Source organism: Erinaceus europaeus, chromosome 19, assembly GCF_950295315.1.
Source record: "Erinaceus europaeus chromosome 19, mEriEur2.1, whole genome shotgun sequence".
NCBI classification, from domain to species: domain Eukaryota; kingdom Metazoa; phylum Chordata; class Mammalia; order Eulipotyphla; family Erinaceidae; genus Erinaceus; species Erinaceus europaeus.
The window spans coordinates 44061740-44085674 of NC_080180.1; the positions used below are offsets into that span (position 1 = coordinate 44061740).

General features: G+C 38.2%; 1 protein-coding gene across 14 annotated transcripts in view; it reads right to left on the reverse strand.

Annotated features, from left to right (window-relative positions):
• The window catches only part of RAPGEF2 (Rap guanine nucleotide exchange factor 2), a 269320-nt gene that overhangs the window by 14699 nt on the left and 230686 nt on the right, over positions 1 to 23935 (reverse strand). For 13 of the 14 annotated variants that reach the window (XM_060178881.1, XM_060178878.1, XM_016191411.2 and 10 more), the window contains 14 exons: positions 21270 to 21422; positions 21002 to 21166; positions 18853 to 18960; positions 18552 to 18755; positions 18348 to 18456; positions 17483 to 17729; positions 12599 to 12756; positions 11462 to 11702; positions 7089 to 7472; positions 4714 to 4925; positions 4497 to 4620; positions 3868 to 3891; positions 2732 to 2955; positions 503 to 709 (listed from right to left, as the gene is read on the reverse strand). In XM_060178881.1, the coding sequence (XP_060034864.1) occupies positions 503 to 709; positions 2732 to 2955; positions 3868 to 3891; positions 4497 to 4620; positions 4714 to 4925; positions 7089 to 7472; positions 11462 to 11702; positions 12599 to 12756; positions 17483 to 17729; positions 18348 to 18456; positions 18552 to 18755; positions 18853 to 18960; positions 21002 to 21166; positions 21270 to 21422 (2560 nt within the window). The remainder of the gene's footprint in view (positions 1 to 502; positions 710 to 2731; positions 2956 to 3867; positions 3892 to 4496; positions 4621 to 4713; positions 4926 to 7088; positions 7473 to 11461; positions 11703 to 12598; positions 12757 to 17482; positions 17730 to 18347; positions 18457 to 18551; positions 18756 to 18852; positions 18961 to 21001; positions 21167 to 21269; positions 21423 to 23935) is intronic. The other variant, XM_060178879.1, reaches the window with a different exon arrangement.

Genomic DNA, 23935 nt, shown 5'->3' on the forward strand with positions numbered 1-23935 from the left:
CTAGTAAATGAATCGTAAAAAGAAGCTGACGTTTAGAATAAATTTTAATAAGAACCAAAGCATTACTCTGGCACATTTGATGCTGGGGACTGAACTTGGGACCTCATGTTTAAGAGTCCAATGCTTTGTCTGCTAAGCTACCTTCCAGACACTAGGGAAAAAAAAAAAACTATTTTTTGACTCAGAATGGTGGGGCTCAGCATCTCCAAATTAATATATATGTATGATGTGACTATTTCATGAAAATGCCTGAAATTTGTAAATTCAAATAGGCCCCAGAAAATGAAAAATTATCTGGGAAAGTAGAGGCTAATGTCTCAGACATCAGACAAAACTATACTTCGGCAGATAGATTAAATATACTCTGGAAAAAAGTTCCTTTCTCTGGCACAAAGATAGTTTAGCTTATGAAATAGTCATCCAAAATAAGAAGCCCATGCCCCAGTTCTAGTCACATGACAGTGAGTAACACTAGAAACAGGAGATGAATGTAACCACTTACCAAAAGGTGGGAGGTCTTTTACTGGGACTTTCTTTCGTGAAGGGTAAAGGGACACGGCAGGGACCTGCAGTCCTTGGTTGACTTTATGAGTTGGCTGCGGTTGCTGTGGCTGCGGCTGTGGCTGTGCTTTCTGTTGTGACACTGCCCTCGGAGCCACCGGGGAAGTCTCAGATTTGACAGGCTTTTTGTCACCAGGATTCTTAGGCACTGGTAATTGTTTGGTTTGAAAATAGAACAAGATATTTAAGATGTTAGTAGCTACATACAAGATAATTTTAGAACTGCACAAGCATTTTTTTCTTCCTTGCAGTTAGAATACTAAAATGTGTAGCACAACCCCCCTTCACCCCCAATAAAGGACAAAAAACAAACAAAAAACAGGAGGGAGAAGGCCTAGTTGTAGAAAATACTAAAGGCATGGCAAGATTATGATAATTCGGTTTATAAACTGATGACCTCAAGTGATTAAATATGATACTAAAAGCAACACTTTGGATAGTTCAATGCTACATGTATAGAAAAATAAATATGATAAATCTCCAACCAGATAATTTCTAGGAAGCAATGCTCTAATAGGACCATCAAAATTTCTTGATATATCAAATATATTTTATTTATTTTATTTTGCCTCCAGGGTTATTGCTGGGGCTCGGTGACTGCAATTTGTGGTGCCTGCACCACAAATCCACTGCTCTTGGAGGCTAATTTTTTTTCCTTTTTGTTGCTCTTGTTTTTTCTTTATTGTTGTTGTGATTATTACTATTGTTGTTATTGCTGTTGTTGTTGGATAGGACAGAGAGAAATGGAGAGAGGAGGGGGAGATAGGGAGGGGGAGAGAAAGATAGACACCTGCAGACCTGCTTCACTACCTGTGAAGCGACTCCCCTGCAGGTGGGGAGCTGGGGGCTTGAACCACGATCCTTATACTGGTTCTTGCACTTCGTGCCATATGTGCACTTAACCCACTATGCTACCGCCTGACCCCCAATATATCAAATATACTAACTGTGTCATCTTTTTGCTGTAAAATTCTTTGTCACTGTAGAGTAGAATCATCTATCAATAGTTTAGCTAATAATAGTCAATACTCTTAAGTATTTTACTGAGTCTATCATGTCATGGCAGATAGAAGACAAAGTCATTCAACAGGACAATTAAATACTGAACGTATAGAATGTTAATATTCAAAGCAGCTCCATGACATACATGTGCTTCCATTTTACACACGAGGAAGCTAAGCATTAGGGAACTCAAATTAACTTGCCTTAGAATTAAGACTGTGTGAGTGCCAGAACAAGCACAATATGAACTGATTAGCTGTTTACCATGACACAGTACTTTCACAGTACTCTGGGCAAAGCTTCTCATACCATCTACCCAGCTTTTAAATTCTAGAAACAATTTCTTTAGACCTGCCTACAATGGACCTCAAGGTATTCCAAGTGGAGAATGTCTCTGTCTTAGAAATAAAGATGCGAAATAGAGAGAAAGCTGTCTCCATTTCTAGGCTGGACAGATTAAAAAAAATTTTTTTTTTAATTTATTTATTCCTTTTTGTTGCCATTATTGAAGATATTACTAATATCATTGTTGTTGGATAGGACAGAGAGAAATGGAGAGAGGAGGGGAAGATAGAGAGGGGGAGAGAAAGAGAGACACTTGCATATCTGCTTCACCACCTGTGAACAACTCCCCTGCAGGTGGGGAGCCGGGGGCTCGAACCCGGATCTTTATGCCGGTCCTTGCGCTTTGTGCCACCTGCACTTAACCTATTGAGCTACCGCCCAACTCCCAGGCTGGCCAGATTTTTAAAGGCAGGAAGTTAAATAGTTATGCTTAGTTACAGCTCACTGTGCAGTAGAGTAAGTGCTTATGTAGTGGCTGAACTTAATTCTGGGTGCTGTCTAGGCTGTGGGTTTACAGTCTGTGTTCTTCTTACCTATGCGTCCCTCATAGGCTACTCGCCACTTGGAAGTGGCGATCTTTTGAGAAAACAAAGAATCTGAATGGACGATGCAGCCACCCATTTGTCTCTTGCATGCATACTGGCGCCCTATGAGTCTATGCTGTCATCTCCTAACAGTGCTGCAGTGGTAGTCAACAGCAGCATTACAGGTCAAAGCTAGTTAGTTGGCCTCAGGATACTATTTTTTCCTTTGTACTAAGCCCTCTTTTGTCACCATCCAGATCTGCACTGCTATCGGTACAGTAGCCACTTTAAAAACTCACATGTGTTGGTTGCTGGCTCACATTGCAATGATAATGTTTGAAGACTCTCCTCATCCATTTCGAGTTCCAAATTGGACAGGTACTGCTTCACTTTGCGAGCCATTTGGGCATCTTCATAAAGCTTTTTGGCATTGAGAAAGGAGCTACGACGTACCCGCTTTTTATGACCACCTGTCTGAGCAACATCTAGGACTGTTGCATTTGTACTACCCTGGCTGAGAGACCTGGAAGATGAAAGGATAGATATGCAGCTCACTCTAGCCTGGGATTACTTTTATATATGTGTGCTGAGGTTCATATACGGTGTTACAAAGGAGCACGGAGTAATATAATCTAAGACAATTATCTGTACACATATACATAGATGGGCTTGACCCCTGTCCTGTTGCAGTGAGGAAATTCTACTTTTCACATTCATAGAGCATTTAAGATTCTAGACCAGCTACCTTATAGAAGCCATACAATAATAATTATATATATAAAAGTTCATGCAAAAGTAGTTATAACCAGGGATTATAATCAATTTGCTTCTGAAGATATTTGACCATACATTCACAGTTGTTTTCTTAGGTTAAATGTAGTAAGCTGTTTAATATGGTCAATCTGTTAATAAAATGCTCATGCAAATGTAAACATGTCTGTAGAGAAACCAGCACATGAATTGTTAAGAATTATTATTATTATTTTTAAAGAACTGGCTTAAAGAATGAAAATAGCAGTTAGTTGAGCTATAAAAATGTCTAGTTTTAACTCTTGGGGCACCTTTTATCACAAATGCCTGTGCAATAATAGGTCAGCTGCACAATTTTTACTCTTAAGATACTACCTGCCCTCGACACACTTTAGGCTGTTCTCTTCTCAAGGCAAACAAATTATAGTAAAAATAAAAATTGTTATGAAGTTTAAAAGTACTCCTGGCCTAGAGACCCCAGAACAGCTCTCATGGATCCTGACTTCAAAAGCAAAAGCTCCAAATTAAATTTGAAATCAGTTTGCCAACCAAAATTGTTCTAAAGCAAGAGGGTTAAGGGAAAAAAAAATTAAAAGCAAAGCATCAGAAAACACAGCAGGTAAGAAAACAATGCAATGAGCGGGATAAGAACTGTGTGTGAGTATGCAAGGTCTCCACCACTTACCCCAAACTCCTCCATTTCTTCTTCCTGTAAGTCAGAGCCATGAAGATTGAAGCATGGGTATAGAAAGAGAGACAGAAAGATCACAAGCTCAGAAAGAAAGGACTAGACTTCTGGATAAGTAGTACTAGACGTCTACAAACATTCAATCCCTAAATCATCTCTCGCACACAAGTTTACCAGAAATATTTTGCTGGCTCAAAAGGTACATGTAAAAAAAATTTTTTTCCTAAAAGACTGGCTTCTTCACTGGTTTAATCCCTTTTGACTATAAATGATGGCTAAATCCATTGTGTAGTTACTCAAACAATACAGTCTGAGTTATTTACATGATTTAGTCTATACTATTGATTATGTGTTTCAGCTCGAAAAACTGGTTCCAAAAAATAATGAATTGTCACTCGTGTTAAATGAGCAGTGTGTGACAGACAAAACTGTACTTACTGATAACCAAAAGGATATAAATCCAGAGTAAGACATTTAATCCAAGTTAGAGCTTAATGGAACTCTTTTGGCATAAAGTTTTTCCATAAAAAAGGATATATATTCAAACTTTCCCCAATTATTAGAAAGGAAATTCTGAACTCAACCTTGTTTAATCCCACATATGCTAAGGAAGATGTCATACTCACCGAGTCCTGAACATGAGGGCAGGGTCCATGTTAACTGAAGCCATTCGGCCAACATGACGAATTTCTTTTGCAATCATCCTTAGCTTCTCAAAATTGACCAGCCCATCAACTTTTGAGTCATTTCCTGCAATTGGCAAAGAAGAAAAAAGGCAATCAATCATAGCGTTTTATGCTTATACAAGTAGAAATTCCACAATTAGAAACCCTCTATATTTACCTTCATGAAGGAACGTGAGATCCTTCTTGATAACTGGAAATAGAGGGATTATGGGGGGTTGTAGGTTTTGACTATTGAGGACATTGCGGTATTTTGCCATGTTTCTAGAAGGGTCAAACAGGTCCTGGAGATCTTGAAACAACTTTTCATATTTATTGGGAAGTTTTTCCCACGTAGTTCGTAACCTTGCCACTGGTGCCAGGTTCAGTCCACTAAGAAAAAAAGAACAGTGCTATAAAATTAAAATGAAGTATGCATTATTTGTAACATATAACACTTCTGAATTTTTTTTTTTTTTTGCTTTTTTTTGCCTCCAGGGTTATAGCTGGGGCTCGGTGCCTGCACTATGAATCCACTGGAGGCCATCTTTTTTCCACTGTTGTTGTTGCTGCTTCTGCTGTTGTTGGATAGGACAAAGAGAAATTGAGAGAGATGGGGAAGATAGAAAAGGGGAGGAAAAGATAGATACCTGCAGACCTGCTTCACAGCTTGCGATGCAATCCCAACTGCAGGTGGGGAGCCGAAGGGCTCGAACCAGGATCCTTTCACGGGTCCCTGCACTTCACACTATGTGCGCTTAACCCAGTGTGCTAATGCCCAGCCCCTGAATATGTACTTTACAGATATAACATGAGAACTCATTAGAAATTAATAATTCTGGGTAGGTCTGGTATAGCTGGTTCTGCCATTAATTCACAGACTCTGTTGTATATGAGCTCCTAGGTGTGAGCTAAGACAGTATAAATGTGTGTGTCTGTGTGTGAAGAGTCTGCATGGTTGATGAAGTGGTGTTTATCCATCTCAAATAATTAGAGAATAAAAAAATTGGCCAAAGAAGCCACTCAGCAGTGACACCGGCACATAAGCGAGCCCCTGGACTCATTTCCTGGTGCTACATGAAAAAGATACTTCTGGTTAATGAGAACAGGAGATGGCAGCAGGATCAAGCAGAGCTGAGGAATTATTAATCCCCTTCTCTTTATTATTCTCTGACCTTTTTACTATGAGCCATGAGAATATAAGTATCATGAGGGTAGGGGTTTGGCTTCCATACATACAGCAGTGCTCAGCACAAGGCAGGAACTTGATAAAACAAATACACTATAGTAAGAAAGCAAAAGCCAATATAGTATAACTAAACTCCTGGATAACATAAAGTTTTCTAACTGGTTCAGTTGATATTGTCTTCCAGCCTCTCAATCTAAGCACTTAACAGAGTTCATGGGATTCCATCAACATTAAACAGTTTAATCTGCTTAACACTTGGGCCCTGCACTGCTATTTTCTTTTTTTATATTTATTTATTTATTTTTATTTATTCCTTTTGTTGCCCTTGTTGTTTTGTTGTTGTAGCTATTATTGATGTCATTGTTGTTGGATAGGACAGAAAGAAATGGAGAGAGGAGGGGAAGACAGAGAGGGGGAGAGAAAGACAGACACCTGCAGACCTGCTTCACCGCCTGTGAAGCGACTCCCCTGCAGGTGGGGAGCCGGGGGCTTGAACCGGGATCTTTCCGCTGGTCCTTGTGCTTAGCGCCACCTGCGCTTAACCCGCTGCACTACCGCCCGACTCCCCGCATTTCTATTTTCTAATAAAAAAAGTTCTGTTCAGAAAACTTCATATAAGAAGCATATAATTGTCCATGAAGGATGATAGATGACATAGTGGGGGTTGTATTGTTAAATGGGAAACTGGCGAATGTTATGCATGTTCAAACTATTGTATTTACTGTTGAATGTAAAACATTAATTCACCAATAAAGAAATAAATTTTTTTTAAAAAGAAGCATATAACATTTTATATTGTGCATTTTTCGACAAGGACCTCACACCTATACAATTCTACTGCTCCGACTGGGCTATCTCCTCTACACCATCCTCTTAATTGCACACACAGAAAAGAGAGATATCCCTGCATCACTCCACCTTTGTTATCCATTCATGGAACTTCCCTCAGAGCCCTGCTTGGTGTCCCCATAAAGTACTAAGGGTTCAAACTGGGGTTCTCACTATGGGATAGTGTATAGTCTACGAGACAAACTATCTCCCAGCCTGTAAAATATTTTAAATTAATGGTTAGCTTTAGGATTTATTAAAAACACTCAACCAGTGGTCCGGGAGGTGGCGCAGTGGTAAAGCTTTGGACTCTCAAGCATGAGGTCCTGAGTTTGATCCCCTGACAGCACATGTGCCAGAGTGATGTCTGGTTCTTTCTCTCTCCTCCTATCTTTCTCATAAATAAATAAAAACTCTTAAAAAAAAAACCAACCACTCATTATTAAAACTACTGCATTCACATCAATTATGTGCTGTTCTTGACCTGACACCTATTTTTAATATGAATTGAACCTTAAGAAAAAAATAAACCTTCTTACCTGATGATTGCAAACATTGAGTTAAAATTCTTGCATTCCCTACAGTGCAGTGCTATCTTGATGAAATGCTTAATGATCTTCATCCTCTTCAGCTGGTTTGTCTCTCGCAAAATTTCAGATGCGACCCAAAATGTTTCCTGGTTAATGACTTCTTCAAATTTCTTCAGGTTGGCACAGCTGGTTTTGGATTTGAGTTTAAATAAATCATCTATATATTCAGTAGGTTCGATGTTGCGGAAGAGTTCAAAATTCCGCATAGAGAGCTGCGTGGCAACTTCAACAGTACTGAGCTGCAGGAGGGAAATCTGACTTTCTCTTAGCAATTCCTGGGCATCTTCATCAGAGCAAAGGGTTTCTGTTTCCATGTTGTTTTTCAAGTAATACCTGTGAGAAACACAGAGACTAAGCAGTGTCTTGACATTCCTTGAAGACTACTGTTGACTTTTGGAGAACATTTGGGAGGACACTGAACTGAAAGATAGGAGAATTCTTTCTTTCTTTGTATATATATATTCCCTTTTGTTGCCCTTGTTGTTTTTTATTGTCATTGTTAGATAGGACAAAGAGAAATGGAGAGAGGAGGGAAAGACAGGGCGAGAGAAAGACAGACACCTGCAGACCTGCTTCACTGCTTGTGAAGCGACTCCCCTGCAGGCTGGGAGCCAGGGGCTCGAACCGGGACCCTTAAGCTGGTCCTTGTGCTTCACGCCACATGCGCTTAACCTGCTGTGCTACCGCCCGACTCCCTGTTTTGTCGTTTATTTATTATTACCAGAACATTGTTCAACTCTGGCTCATGGTGGTGCAGGGGATTGAACCTGGGACCTTGGAGAGAGACTCAGGCATAAGCGTCTCTTTGCATAACCATCATGCTATCTCCCCCATCCCGCACCCCTACTCCTACCAGGAGAATTCTCTTAGACTGAGAAAGCAGCTCATTACTTCAGTCAACAGATCACAGAGCTACCAACAAAGTCATAGAATTTCATTTGTACCAATTTTAGTTACTTTGACTCCTGTCCATCCCCAATTCCTACATTGTTCTCCACTAAAAATGGTAAAACTTTAAATTTCAGTTTAAATAAGGAAACAACAGATTCAAAGGATGGAAGTAGGAGATCAAACACAAGTTTATCACTCTATTTCCCCAGAGAGAATATGACTATGTATGGGTCCAAGTTGGATTGATTACGCTTATCTATTCATCCTGCTACCAAAGCAATCTATACATTATTCTATTCTATTTTGCTTTATACGTTGAACAGTGTCAGACTTTTGCCATTAAAAGATCTGATCATTATGAAACTTTTACAAGTAAGCAGGGGAAAGTCTTATTTGTCAAATGAGAAAACAGAGGTTCCCAAAGATTAGTGACCAGTTAATCCCAGTTGCAGAAGGGAAGTCAGTGCCAATTTCTCTTTGTATACAACTTAGTGACAATAGAATTCCAGATGTTTACCTTATGACTTGTAAAAATTACCATTTTTTTAAAGTATTTTATTTATTTTATTTTTGAGAGAGATGAAGAGAAAGACACAGAAAGAAATACCGGAGCACTGCACAGCTCTGGCTTATGGTGGTGCAGGGGATTGAACCTGGGACTTTGGAGCCTCGGGCATGAGAATCTCTTTGCACAACCATTATGCTATCTACCCCCACCCAAAAATTATTATTCTATAAACAGATGCATTTTCTTATTCAAATTCAGTAAAGGAAGAAACAGAAAGAGCACAGTCAGAGGCTGTTAAACAGGCTGTTTTATATAGTTCACCAAGGCAGACAGAATGGAAAACTCACATCCTGGGTTCTTGACATTCTCAGACTTAACAGTCTCAATTTTCATTACTCACAAAGCCCATAACTTGTACCCATCCTTTCTTTTTTTGAATAATGAATCTGAGTAATGAATATGCACCTCAGTGGGAGGGTTGTAGTACTCCATCATGCTTACAGTTCTATCAACATATATTCACATGTCTTAGTGATGACAACGAAAGGGAAAACATTTGTTTTAAGTGTTGGTGCAAGGTTCTGTACATCTCAGCTTTGGCTTGCTCTATTTGTTTGTTTGTTTGTTTAACTTAACATCCTGCTGAGATTTCAACCTGGGACTTTTGACCTTTGATGCCTGAGGCATGGAAGTAATATATATATAACTAACTATTATGCTATCTCCCAGAAAGTTTTTTATGTCAAAATGTGAGAGGAATCTAAGGATGGTGACAATTAACTGAATTTAAAAAAAAAAAAAAAAGGAAAACACCAGAAGAACACTGAAGAGCAGCTTTTTCTTCCTCTACCTGGCAAACAGTTTTTTTTTCCATTTTTAAAGTTGTTGTTTCTTATTGCCTTTATTGTATTTTGCAAGAGGAACAGAGCACATACAGTAAATTGCATGAAAGTTATAGTTACAGATAGGCAGTGGCATACATGCTTGAGTACACATGAGAAACAGTCCATATGGTGAGAAAATGAAAACAAAAATGTTTACTTATGGAACTACTTAACTGAATCAGCAAAGAATTTAGTCATTATATGGAAGCCAAAATCCAAACCTCTTAAGACTTTTTACAAACCTGTAATATAAGGATATAAGCTACATATCAAGTGGAAATACTCAAGACACTGACAATACCGGGTATAATGTTTTCATGCAAGTAGTATGTGAGACAAGCACTCCTGAAGCAGGGCATCAAGCTCTGAAACAACTGATGTTTAGTTCCCAAGTTAAGGGCCTTTTCATGGTGTGACTTATAGTAGTGGGCAGTATTAGCCTATTACATCTTTATAGATATTTGTTGAGCAAGTAACACTAAAGTATGTTAGAGGGGAGATCAGGGTTTCTCTGCTAGCCCAGTGTTTTACAGGGCAACACTAGAAGTTAGTCTGTACACTGGCAGACAGTGCCAACATTCAAATCACAGTGGCCTTGGTTTAAACAAGCTCTTCATTATTATTAATGTATTTTTCAAATTATTTTATTTATTTTTTGGATAGAGACAGGGAGAAATTGAGAAGGAAGGGGAGAGATAGAGAGGGAGGAAGAGATATCTGCAGCACTGCAGGTGGGGAACAGGGGCGTGAACCCGGGTCCTTGTATGCTGCATGTGTGCTTAACCATGTGCACTACCACCTGGTCCCCTGAACAACTTCCAAAAAAAAAAAAAAAAACCCAGTAATAGTCACGGGCCCTTTGGAATAGAACTAAAATAGGCCTCCTAGCTATCTACAAAACAGAGACCCCCAAATCTTCACCTGCAACATTTCGGCCTTTAGGTTCATGATTACTCAACAATGTGTTTGGCTTTATATGTAAACTCTTTTTTCAGCTATCAGGTTCCAGATGCTAACATGATGCCAGCTGGACTTCTCTGGGTAGATGACCCCACCATGTGTCCTGGAGCTCCACTTCCCCAGAGCCCTGGCCCACTAGGGAAAGAGAGAGACAGACTAGAATCATGGATCGAACTCCCTGTTCAGCGGGGAAGCAATCACAGAATCCAGACCTTCCACCTCTGCACCCCATAATGACCCTGGGTCCATACTCCCAGAGGGGTAAAGAACAGGAAATGTATCAGGGGAGGGGATGGGATAGGGAGTTCTGGTGGTGGGAATTGTGTGGAGTTGTACCCCTCTTATCCTATAGTTTGTGTCAGTGTTTCCTTTTTCTAAATAAAAATTAAAAAAAAAAAAAGTTTTTGTGAGGGTCCACAATCCATTTACTTTGTTATAAAAATTCTTGGTGAGGGGAGTTGGGCTGTAGCGCAGCAGGTTAAGCGCAGGTGGCGCAAAGCACAAGGACCAGCATAAGGATCCCAGTTCGAACCCCGGCTCCCCACCTGCAGGGGAGTCGCTTCACAGGCGGTGAAGCAGGTCTGCAGGTGTCTATCTTTCTCTCCTCCTCTCTGTCTTCCCCTCCTGTCTCCATTTCTCTCTGTCCTATCCAACAACGACAACAACAATAATAACTACAACAATAAAACAACAAGGGCAACAAAAGGGAATAAATAAATAAAATAAATATTAAAAAAAAAAAGGAAAAAAAAATCTTGGTGAATGGGAAAAGCTTTATAAATCTGCATCCCTTGTGATGCTGGGACTAGATCCTGGGATGCTTGATTGGCTTCACTACCCTGTACAGAATTTTCAAAAAAGAGAGATAGAGGGAGAGAAGGAGTGATATCAAAGTCTCTCCTGCTGCAGTAGGGACCATGTGAATATGGATCATACCCACAGCAAACCAGAAACTTTCTCAGGTCAACTATAGCTGGCCCTTTAGATTTTTAAAATCCTATGAAAGGGTCTCTCTCTTATACACTGACGGGGGTGGGGGGTGGTTAAGAAAGCCATTAAGATAGATAATCAATAAATACCTTCCACTCAGTTGTATTCTATCAGCAAGTTTGGAAAGTTGATCTGGAAGTCTTCGTTGTTTGATTACTCCCTCAGGTGTGACAGAGACCTCACATAGTGAATATTGATCTGGGGTGGCAGTCACAGCAAATTCCCGGATGGCCTGAATCACCACTTCCTTTGCTGTGGTGTCTTTACTGATCATGATGTATCGGCTTTGCTGATCAGCCTTAAAGACCCTTAACACTTGATCTGGCAAGTCTGAGGAAGAGAAGGTTAAGGAGAAAGAATTTTAGTGGAAGGTAATACAATTCAATATGCTTCCTCATGAAAGAGAATGCTAAACTCTCATCTCCCTCTGACTACAGATCTTCTTGAAAGATTTAATCAGTTAACTTATATCAGAATCCAACAACACACAGATTATCAAGTTAGTAGCAAAAGGAATAAAGAAACATTTAAATCCGAATTGTATCTTATAGTGCAAGAAAGAAAAAAAAAGCCTATTAAACTAAAATATGCCTTTCATTCTGTTTTTTTGTTTCCCAGAATCAGTTTTCCCTCTTCTCTTGGGCTTAGATCTTGAGGCTTCATAATCTTTCCCAATGTCAGTGAACTTCATAATGTTAGTAAAAGTGCAGAATAACAGGGAAGAGTATTTTCTATAGGGTTTTCTCTGTTGTCCTCTTTCTGTAGCCCAGCCTCAGGTACATACTGGACTCAAGGACTCTCTGTCTCCTCTCCAGGTCATTGGCTGGGTCAACAGTTCCACCATCTGTACCCTAAAACTGAGGAATTCTGCCTCCGTTTCTCTCTACCCACCTCTAAGAATGCGGAAATCTCTTTGGCATCTCTTACCAGTGCAATCTTTGTTAATCTCTGCCACTCTATTTAAACGGCCTAGCAATACCTACGTAGCATGTGTTGTCTTCATTTTGTGAAAGAGAAGTTACATTCAGAAAACTGAATCAGCTCATGCCTAGACCTATATTAAAATAGTCTGGAGAATACAAAGGGACCTGGCTTCCACTGTTTAAAATTTAAGGTTCATCATAAATTTAGCATCTGGCACATCCTTTGTCAAACTAGGAGTGATACATACATATTATGATATGTCAGAAGGAAAAAAAAAATACTAAAACTCTCATGAGGCTTACCAGGCGTAGTACTGAAGTCTAAAATTCTATGATGTGACTGCAATAAATCAGGATTGCTAGATGATAAAGTTCCGCTGACTGGCAAAGCAGTGGGGATGTGTTTTGTCTGCCTTAATCCCACTATGCTGTCATCTTGAGACTGGCCAATTCCAATATCACTGAACAAAGGAAAACAAGATAATAAATGACCAGCAAGTTAAAAAAGTTACTACCAACCAATATGTAATAGAGACAGATCACAAAGAAACCTTACCTCCTTGCAGTGAATGTAAACACTGATGACAAACATTTTTTGGTGAATGGGGGGGGGGGTTTAAATAAGCAGAGAGATTTATTTTCAAGAGCCTTTTGATAAGTTTGGTTGAAAACTGTAAAAGCTATGGCTTACGTATTATAACCAACTGGACCTCTTTTGTTGTTTAAGTGAATGCTTTCCTAAAAACAATGTCTTAATTAATGATAGACCAAATGATAAATGTTATTAGTTTCTCAGGAGAAACACTCGAGATGAATTTTTGTTACTGATGGAACTAGAGGAAGAGCACATTTAAAATAATGCATTTACTCTCATTCAATAGATAACTTCTATTTCAGAATGATAAATTGTTTTACAATCTGATCTTTAAGAACTGAGGAAATTAAATAAAATGAATAGAGTGGAAAGAAAAAAAAAACCCATCCCAATTTCACTCTCCAATGTTTCAGTGAAGTAAATGAGATCACTATGGAGTCAAATGTAAGGAAACACTAACACAGACAGCACTTCTTAATTACAGAGAGCAGAAAAAGGCAGTGGTGCATGGTGACATTTCTAACACCAGAGAGGAAGCAATGGAAATCCAATGACTCACTTTTAATTCTCCACTCAAAATTTCTATTATACATTTATAAAGTCCCCAGATAAATACTGCTTACTACCAACAGCTACAAACTCATTTTTACTTCTAGAAAGCCACTTACTGTGGAAAACGCTTAAAACACAATTATAAAGAACATCAGCATTCCTAAATTTAAGGGCCAGCTGTTTCCAGGCCATCAAAATAAAACAATAAGCATGACAACACATGAGATCATACGTAAATGATGTTATTTCTGACTGGTTATGATAAGGCTTTGAAAAAAATGAGAAAGAAAAATCACATATTTCATAGGCACATTCACAAAACTTTAGTTTACATATGGGTCTGCACATAAAGACTGCAATCAATAATGTTCTAGGAAACATTCACAGTATTGTTTTTGTTTGTTTCTTTTTTCATATCTACCTGCATGATTCCATATCTTCTAGTGGATGACTTTTCAAGTTCTAAAGACAGAAAGAAAGACACCATAGCGCCTGTTGTGCATTGTCCTGCCATGTGGTGTCAGGGGCTCAGACCTGGGTTCTCTAGCATGGCCCAATGTGTGTTCTACTACAGGATCTATTCCTAACCATGTGGAAATTTAATTTTTTAACCAAATAAACTAATTAAAATTAAAAAAAAATTTATTCCCTTTTGTTGCAGTTATTATTGTTGTTGTTCCTGATGTTGTTGTTGTTGGATAGGACAGAGAGAAAATGGAGAGAGGAGGGGAAGACAGAGAGGAGGAGAGAAAGACAGACACCTGCAGACCTGCTTCACCGCCTGTGAAGCAACTCCCCTGCAGATGGGGAACCGGTCCTTGGGTTTTGTGCCACCTGTGCTTAGCCTGCTGTACTACCACCTGACTCCCAAACTAATTTTTTTTATTACCTTATGAAAGGTTTCTTCACAATTACTATTGTCATCATTATTATTATTGGAGGACCCTGAACTGTACACATGAGCAGTTTCAACACTCTGGGCCTCTTTTTCACTAAAAGAGTGAGATAGGAATATCATAGCATGAAGCTTACTTCACTTCGGTGCCAGGCACCTCCCTTGTGGTAGCAGGACTTAAATGTGAGCTGCACTATGCTAAGGTGCACAGCCTATCTATTAGTCTATGTCTCCGACCTTCTCAGTAATATCTTATAGGGAACAATGTGACCTGTGTCTGTTATTGTTAAATGGAAATGATTTTCAATTGAAACTACTTTTGTTTTCAAGACTTAGTTGTCTATCTCTGGATGCACCTTTTCATCTGGCGGAAATAGGCCAAATTCTCCAGCTCTCTTATTGCTACTGAAACTGTTTCACTGATTTTATAGCCAGTTGATTTACCTTCTCTTCCCTGGGTTCATCAATCTTTCTCTATTCACCCAAAAACTAGACTTGCTTTCTGTAACTGTCTGGTCTTACCTTATTCTTCTCCCTCTATCCAAATCACTCTACCATGCTTACCCTTGCCAATTTGCTACCATTCAGCTCTTCCATTTATAATATTGATTGTATATGAGACACAAAAAGCATATCTACAAGATTTATCTGAGTTTAGTGACTGTAAAAAAAAAAAAAAAAGAGTATGCCAAACATACACCCCAAACATATGCCTATTTCTAGGAGAGAAAGGTCTTAGCAACCAGTATTAAAGCAAGGGTAGTACACCATACAGTGTACCGAACTTTCTTTTAAACATAATTATTTCTGTCACTTCAATTATTATACATATATGAACTATTACAAATAATTTTCATGGTGACAATTTTTTCTTAATCATGCCTTTGCCCTACCAGGCAAACATTTTCAGACAGACAAACAGACAGACAGATACAGACAGGGAGAGGGACACCCCAACACCAAATCTTCCCTAAGGACCATGGGCTCCGACCTGGGTTGCAACCATGGCAAAGCAGTTACCTTCTCCTGAGCTATCTTGCTGGTCCCATATATTTTCTTCCTTGATGCGTTAAATAAACACTGTCTTCCCCCCACCCCGCTAGCTTTTGAATATCTTTCTAAATATACACAGGACAAAATTACACATATTATTCTCATATCATGTTTCTTGACAATATCCTGTACTGGACGGATTACATCTCAGTTCTGACATGTCACATTTCTATTAATAATTTCCAGGGTCATGTTGTCTTTGGTTTGATTTTTATGTTCATATTTAAATAGTGGTCAAGTATATGACTCTGAGATTTTTAAAATTATTATTCTGCTGCTAGTAATCACAGTAAGTTTTTTAAAAAATCTATTTAAACTTAAGTTTTTCATTAAAAGTCACTTAAAAATCAGTTACTCTATTCTGTAATGTCAGCAGGCTTAGTCCATTGTGTATTCAGTACACAAATTGTGTATTCAGTACCATTGTGTATTCAGTACACAAATCTCAATCTACAAATAAAACCAACATATTTAATGCTTATTCTTTTTAAAACAATTTTTATTATTTTAATTTGTTTACTGGACAGAGAAAGCCAGAAATCAAGAGGGAAGGGGGAGATAGGGAGAGAGACAGAGAGACCCCTGCAGCCCTGCTTCACCATGTGAAGCTTTCCCCCTGCAGGTGGGGACTGGGGGCTCGAACCTGGGTCCTTGCTCACTGTAATGTGTGCACTCATCCAGGTGTAACACCATACAGTCCCCCCTTAATGCTTATCCTTTAGATTCTCCTACAAAGTCTTTTAGTTGACATGAAACCACCAACTAGGATAGGGACAAGTCTGATACTCCAACTGTCAATATTATTCTAGATCTTCTCTCTCTAATCTGTGGATAAAGTTTATATTTTTATCGATTTTTTTGAATAAAATTTTATGACAGGAAAGTAAAAAATGTCTGATGTAATTATTGTTCTATAAATCCATTAAATTATAAAATTAATTAGCATTTTAATATCTTTATTTTTATTATTGGATAGAAATAGAGAAATTGAGAAGGAAAGGGAAATAGAGAGGGAGAAAGACAGAGAGACACCTGCAGCCCTGTTCCACCACTTGTGCAACTTTCCCCTGCAGGGAGGACCAGCGGCTTGAACCTGGGTCTTTGCGCTCTGTAATGTGTGTGCTTAACCAGATGTGCCACCACTTGGCCCCCCCCAATTAACATGTTTTGAAGTTACCTGCTATACCATTATAATTTTTTTCTTATTATTTTACTGCCACCAGGGTTATCACTGGGGCTCTATGAATCCTGATGCCCTTACTAACTACTCCTGATGGTTATTTTTTCCTTTCCTTTCTATTTTATTTGAGAGTAGAGAAATTGAGTGGGTAAAGGGAAAGAAAATTATATACTTGCAGACCAACTTCACCGCTTGTGAAGTGTTCCTGCTGCGGGTGGGGAGCCGAGGCTTGAACCAGTATGCAAGGTAACGTGTGCGTTCAACAGAGTGCACCACTGCCTGGCTCCTATGCCGTTACAATGCGAGAAGTAACCAATGAATGAATGTGGCACACTTGCATTATTTAACAGTAAAGATTTCTTTGGCTATCGATACTTAAATTTTTCTAAAACATCCATAGACTCAGAAGAAACTAAAATGAAGACATAACAAGCCAATGATGCCTATAACTTTGTCTATGAGTCTGAACTCCTGGCAAAAACAAACAGCTCCCCCCCCAAGATAATAATAATTTGAAAATACTGGTATTATCTCGGCAACAACAACAACAAACTGAAAAACTTCAAAAAGTAGGAAAACAGGATAATTTGGTTGTGCATATACTGACAGGAGAAATGAAACGTAGGGAAACAGAAAGTAGCAAAATCAACTCCAGCTCATGGTGGAAACAGTAATAAACACAGATCTCATCTTTTTGAAGTCCAAATGAGAAGAAAGTGACTCCAATGAGGAAGTGCTATACTGTTTCAAGTAAAAACTGGAATGAGTAAGCGGCAAAACTGGGATTAATATAGACTTCTAAAACAGCTCAGTCATAAAAACTTATACGTCTCAGATTCATGCACAAGTCTTAATCATATCATTACCACTGCTTATCATTTCAATGCAATGAAAATTTATGCAGACACTCACTTATATGGTTTCTGTGGCAAGATACTGATCCGAGTCTTGTCCAGTATCTTTTTCAGCTTGTTCCTTCCTCCAACAGTGTTGGCTTTACTTTTTTTATTTACTTTTTCAAGTCCTATCACCTGTTCTACATCTACAGCAAGATCTGGAATGGAATAGCGACTGGCCTTTTTGATGTCTCCAATTTTAGGAAGGTGAGGGGCACCATTTCTTTTCTCTTCAGACAATCTTGTTAGAAGTTCTTTAAATACTGAAATGGGAAAGAAATTTGACAAGATGATCACATAAAATACATCTGGACAATTTCAAACTAATTGTAGATGGTGTAAACAGATCAGAAGCAAAGACTTAACCTGTGAAAACTATAATCCTATAGAAAATAATACACCAATGAATGACAACAGTCATCAAATTTGTAGGTAGCCCACTCACTTCTACTCACAGAATAAGTAAGCAGAGCGGTGTGCTCTTTAAATCTGTAAGTATAAAAAACCAAAACTGCAACTTTGCAAAGTTTTAATGGTGGGGGAGGGGAGGGAAATAGCATAATGGCTATGCAAAGAGACTCTCATGCCTGAGGCTCCAAAGTCCTAGGTTTAATCACCATAAACCAGAGTTGACCAGTGCCCTGGTTAAAATAAATAAATAAATAAATAAATTATCCCCCGATAAAATAAAAAACAAAGCAAAAAAAAAAAAAAGTTCTCATGGTCACATCAATGGATTTATTTCAATTATACAGACATTTACATAATGATTTATGTATCTGTGCACTTTATTGTAAATAATTTGACTTATTTTGAAATATTGCTTATAAAGTGATAACTTAATGATTAAGGCTGAAATGCAAATACAGAAAAATACCTACCAAATAAGTTGGTTTTCACAGTGATAGATAAGTGTGTGTTATTTCTAAGAATTTCCATGGCTTTGGACAGCTGAATATTTTCAAAATTTTGACCATTTACTTCTAATATCTACAAACAAAATTATAAAATTAATTTCACTATCCTCATCCACTGAAGGGACAAAAAGGATGAACACACATGTAAAAGGTTTCGAAATATTTTACCTGATCTCCTCGTTTCAAGCCTGCTTCGGTCGCTTTGCTACCTGAATCTACACTGTCAACAAAGATGCCAAATCCCTTCTCTGAACCTCCAAGTAAGATAAAAGGCAAAGGAGCTTCTCGGGATGGTTTTGTTAACGTCATCAATCTTCTTTTTGCTTTAGCTGCACATGCAATATTTAGTAGCCTCAAGTGTCCCCCCATTTTCTGTAAGAGTTTAGAAAGAGTGATATTAATTCGAAAAAGTAGGCTGAGTAAAATGAACTTAAAGCTGATTAAGAAAAAAAAAAATCACAAGTACTACCTCTCTCTCCAGATTATTTTCAAATTCTTCTAGAAATCGAGTCATTGCAGGATCTCCTTCGAAGTCATTGAAGTGATTATTCACCCACAGTAATACTACCCGTGTAACCTGAAAAATAATGATTTTTTTTCAAAAGATTTTCTTTTTATTACTAAAATTTTATCAAAGTTATTTCATAAAATGTGCCTGACTTCTAATTTACCTAATAACAATGAGCTGGTACATCTAACAAAAACCTTCAGTAAGAATAATTCATAAGAAATGACCTTCTGAAATTATGTATCAAGACTGATTTCAAAATGTATTTATTTGTAACAGGTCACAATAAAAAGCAAAGCTGTAATGGAACCAAAATAGATGAATGAAAATAATAAATGCAGAAAACAAGCAAGCAGAGGAATAAATAGCACCAAACCTAGAAAGATTTGCGAGGGAACAAATTGTAATAAAAATGAATTAGTTGGAAGTTACAAGTCATTGGCTAACATTACAATTTAATAGGGACCAGGCAGTGGTGTAAGTGGTTAAGTACATACGTTACGATGCACAAAGATCCAGGTTCAAGACCCCAGCTCCCACTTGCAGGGCCCTAATTCTCCTGTTCAATTTCTGTCTCTACTCAAAATAAATGTCTCTAAAAACAAAGGATATTCCATAGGGTTGTTTTTTTTCCTTCAATTTCTTCAAGGAAACAGTGTATTTTCACAGAGCCCCATGCCTTACACAGATCAATATTGTACACTGTTATGAAATATTTATTTTGTGTCCAGCAAGAACTATACAATCTCATTAGAATATAAGTTCCACAAGAACAATATTACTATGCTTTCAGGGCATTCTCAATACTTTCAATATTGCCTAGCATAGAGTAAGTTCTCAATAAGGTTTTGCCAAGTGAAAATTGCAACTATAAAACAAATAAACAAACAAACAAAAAACCTGTTTTATTTCATACAAGCGTAACATCTTAAATTTTGAAAAACAAGACATTTTCCTGAAGAACACTTTGAAGCATTAACCTTTTTTTGTAGCTGAGAACCCAATTTAAAACTCTACCAGCCATGCTACAGGTCAGAAAAGCAGTATCACAAATCACAAACTAAATATTGCCAACAACAACAACAACAACAAAATCAACCTTTAAGATGCATTAAGAACTTGTTCTGAACTTGGACTGGAATTGGTGCATTGCACCAAAATAAAAGAATCAGGGGTGGGGAGAGGGTTCCGGTCCTGGAACATGCTGGCAGAGGAGGACCTAGTGGGGGTTGAATCGTTATGTGGAAAACTGGGAAATGTTATGCATGTACAAACTATTGTATTTTACTGTGAACTGTATTAATGGTGAATTAATGGTTATTAATCCCCAATACATTTTTTTAAAAGCTTGCTATGAGTCAAGGCTTAAAGGATTTGACTTTTAATGTTCATCTTCACAAACTCCAAAAGAATGCTAGTTATTCATTTTAAGTAAATGAGTGTGCCAAAGATCAGAAGACACATAGCGGCTGGTAAGCTCAACTAAGACCTAGTCTTGTTACTCTCAAATTACATGAAATGCAAAGTGTTAGTATAGAAGTGCTTTCTCTAAGGCTGTGGAGTTACCCAGTGGCAGGGCCAACGATAGACCTTGCAACTTTTTAGTAGTCTCCTGTTCTGTTTTTCTACCCTGTCTCTCCCAAGTCTGACTCAGTGTAAATCAGACTGTCACATGGAAAAGAGAAATGAATGCAGACAATGATTAACTTTCAAACCACCTTAACACTGCAGTTTATCATTCAATCTGACATCGACAGAGCTCATAAGAGCTGCTAAGGAAGGTCTGTCCAGAATTAAGACTGTTGGGATCTACCAGGCAGTAATATTTATGAGAAAATGCTGTTCTGGTGACAATTAAAAAATTCTGTTGTCTGTCACACACTGACCAGCTAATAAGCCTAAGAATTCAGATATGTGGAAGTTGTGTTTTAACATTAGTTGGTCAATTCATTCTAAGGCTCAACTTAAATAGAACAAGAGCTATAAAAAGAACCCTTTCTATTTAAATAAATTAATCTGAACATAACTGGAATGATAAATATAAAGTATCTATTAAGTTTATATCTTAATATTTCATATTTAAAAGCAAAACTGAAATAGCTTTTCTAACCTTATCCCTGAGGCTCGGGTCATTAAACCACTCCAGCAACTTTTTGCCCACTTCCATTGGGCTAGAGAGAAAAGTTCTATAAGTCAAAAGGAAGTCTTCTATGAATGTTGGATCCACCACAGAATGTTCTTCCACCAAATGCATTGTTAATCTTTCAGAAGTGCCCTGAAACAAATAGAAGACCAATCATCACCCTGCATACATTGCATCTTATCTACACAACACTGCAATAGCTTTAAAATGGAAGTGTGTCTCTCATTTATCTTGCCTTGATGACGATATGTCCCTTTCTGGTTCCAGTGCGATCAAGTTCTCGATGTTCTTTCACCATAACAATTTCTCCTTCCTCCTCAACTTTTTGCATGTTCTTTTCTACTTGGTTGAGTATACGGCAGTAATCTTGCTGGGCTATGCAGACAAACTAGGGAAAAAAAAAAGAGAAAAAGAATCACAAGTCGCATGTTAATGATAGAGTGCTTGCAAGAGACTTAGCAGTACTAATAATTCAGTGTTTCAATTATTTAGCTTACACATTTTTACATGTCTTTCTTGTACTTTCTAGACGAGTGCAGTGATGAACCTTAGTAGGAATTTTCTCTTTGTAATGCATTTCTTCCTTGGTCAAAATAATAATAGTAAAAAAAATTTTTTTCTAAAGATTTATTTCTGGTGGCAGAAAGGAGCCCTGCATCCTACATGGCACCACTTCCTTGGCTGCAGAAATTTCTTTTTTCTTAATTTGCATATATTTTATATTAAAAAAAAAAACCTGTTTTGGTTTTAGAAGTCAGAAGAACAAATCAGTATTTTGCACCCCTATGTTGACAATCAAGTGGTTTGGAAAACAAGTCACATATCTGTTAAGCTCCAGTTACTATTCCTCATAACCGGTATTAAGAGTAACCTTGCTCTTAATGGACAGACTAATCAGCAATTACTCCTGTATGACTCCAATTATAGAAAATTCCAGGCCTAAAATTGAACCATAGCTATTTAAACTGGTGCCTTGTGGTCTTTAAAAAAAAAAAAAAAAAACCATACCTAATTGTGTACAAAGGTATCCATGTGTTTATTCCCCACTGAAGGGTGTTGCATGGGGCTATGAAAATGCTTGGGGTGTCACTGCCAGGCCTAAGGCACAGGCAGTGGACAAGGAAAAAGAGAGAAGAATGGGAGTAGAGGAGAAGGAAAAGAGACAAGGGAAGGAGGGAGGCACATATGCAGATAGCAAAGGCCTGATACCACAGGATGTCTTTCCCTAGTTTCCCCATTTTCCTTTTAAATGACAACAAACTAGAAGAGGGGCACATGTGGAAAAGACCCAAAGAAAAAAACACGTTGCCACGCAGTAGTGCAGTGGGTGAAGCACACATGGCACGAAGTGCAAGGACTGGCATAAGGATCCCGGTTCGAGCCCCTAGCACCCCACCTGCAGGGAGTTGCTTCACAAATAGTGAAGCAGGTCTGCAGGTGTCTGTCTTTCTCTCCCCCTTTTTGTCTTCCCCATCTCTTTCCATTTCTCTCTGTCCTACCCAACAACAACAATAACAATAATAACAACAATGATGGGCAACAAAGGGGAAAAATAGCCTCCAAGAGCAGTGGATTCGTAGTTCAGGTACCGAGCCTCCGCAATAACCCTGGAAGCTAAAAAAAAGGGGGGGGGGGAAAGAACATGGTGGTCAGGGGATCCAGTGGACTTTGGTGGAGGGATATCAATGCTTTGGAGAGTGGGAGGAAGTAGTGGTGGTGATGAAGTGTGGTAAAACATTTTGAAAAGGTGAGAAACTATACTTCTAAGACATCAACAGTCCTGTAAATCCAAGTTACCTCAAAAAGAAATGAAACTATTTTGAAAACAAACAACAACAACAAAAGACCCACAACCATGAGCAAATAAATAGAACAATGTTACATTTTCATCCAGTCACTACTGTTTTCTTGAGCTTTAGCATGAGTTAAGTTGTATATCTCATTACCCAATATTTACGGAATGTCAGCAATGAGGGACAATCCAGGGCAAAATGGCTGCCGCTTGGTGAAAAACACCAGTTGTGTTTGTTTCATTCAGTAACTACTGACTTTAGTCGACAGTGTACTCAGTAGAGTGAAAGGAACATATGGAAATCATTTTATGGATGAATAGGAATATTGCACTATTCCCTTTACTTCCCATAAACCAGGAGACTGATCTCACATTTGAACCTTTTGATAGGTCATTTAAACAGAAATGCCCTGTAATACACTCCTAAATAAGCCATTACATAAAGTGGTTAAATTCTTTATTCCTGTTCAGATGGATTGATGGCAATACATGATTTCTGAAACCTCTGATGAAGGTTTTTCTTATAGTGGTTTGGAATGAAGAAGAAAAGAGACCTCTAGTAGATGCCTCACCTTTGATCTTTTTTGTACATCTGGAGACTCCATAATTAGGATTATATACCTTGATCAGAGTTTTCTTTTGAAGTTAGGGCTCTCTTTGAGTTCTACTCTAGATTTCTCACTAAATCCTCACTGGGTAAATATGGGATAGATCAGCCTTTCTCGAATGTCTGCCTCCTCTTCCTTTCTTAGAACTAGCAGAAAAGCAAATTTTCTATCTGCAGGTTGTCATAATTTTAAAGTCAATTATTTGCTTTGTATTTAAATAACATGCTGCTCATTAATCTACCTACAACTCTCCTTCATGATATGCATTCTAGTGTGATACTTTGATGAACAGACCAGGTATTATTATTATTTTTAATAAGACAAACTTATGAATAGAAAAGTCCTATCACACCTGTACATATGTCTTATTTTTATGTGAGGAAGAGAGGCACCGAAGAACTCCACTCATGGCTGGGATCTCTACCCTGCTGCAATTCCTATGCTCCACCACTAAGTTCTTTCCTCAGTTTAACGAATACTCTTTATTAAGAATAAAATATG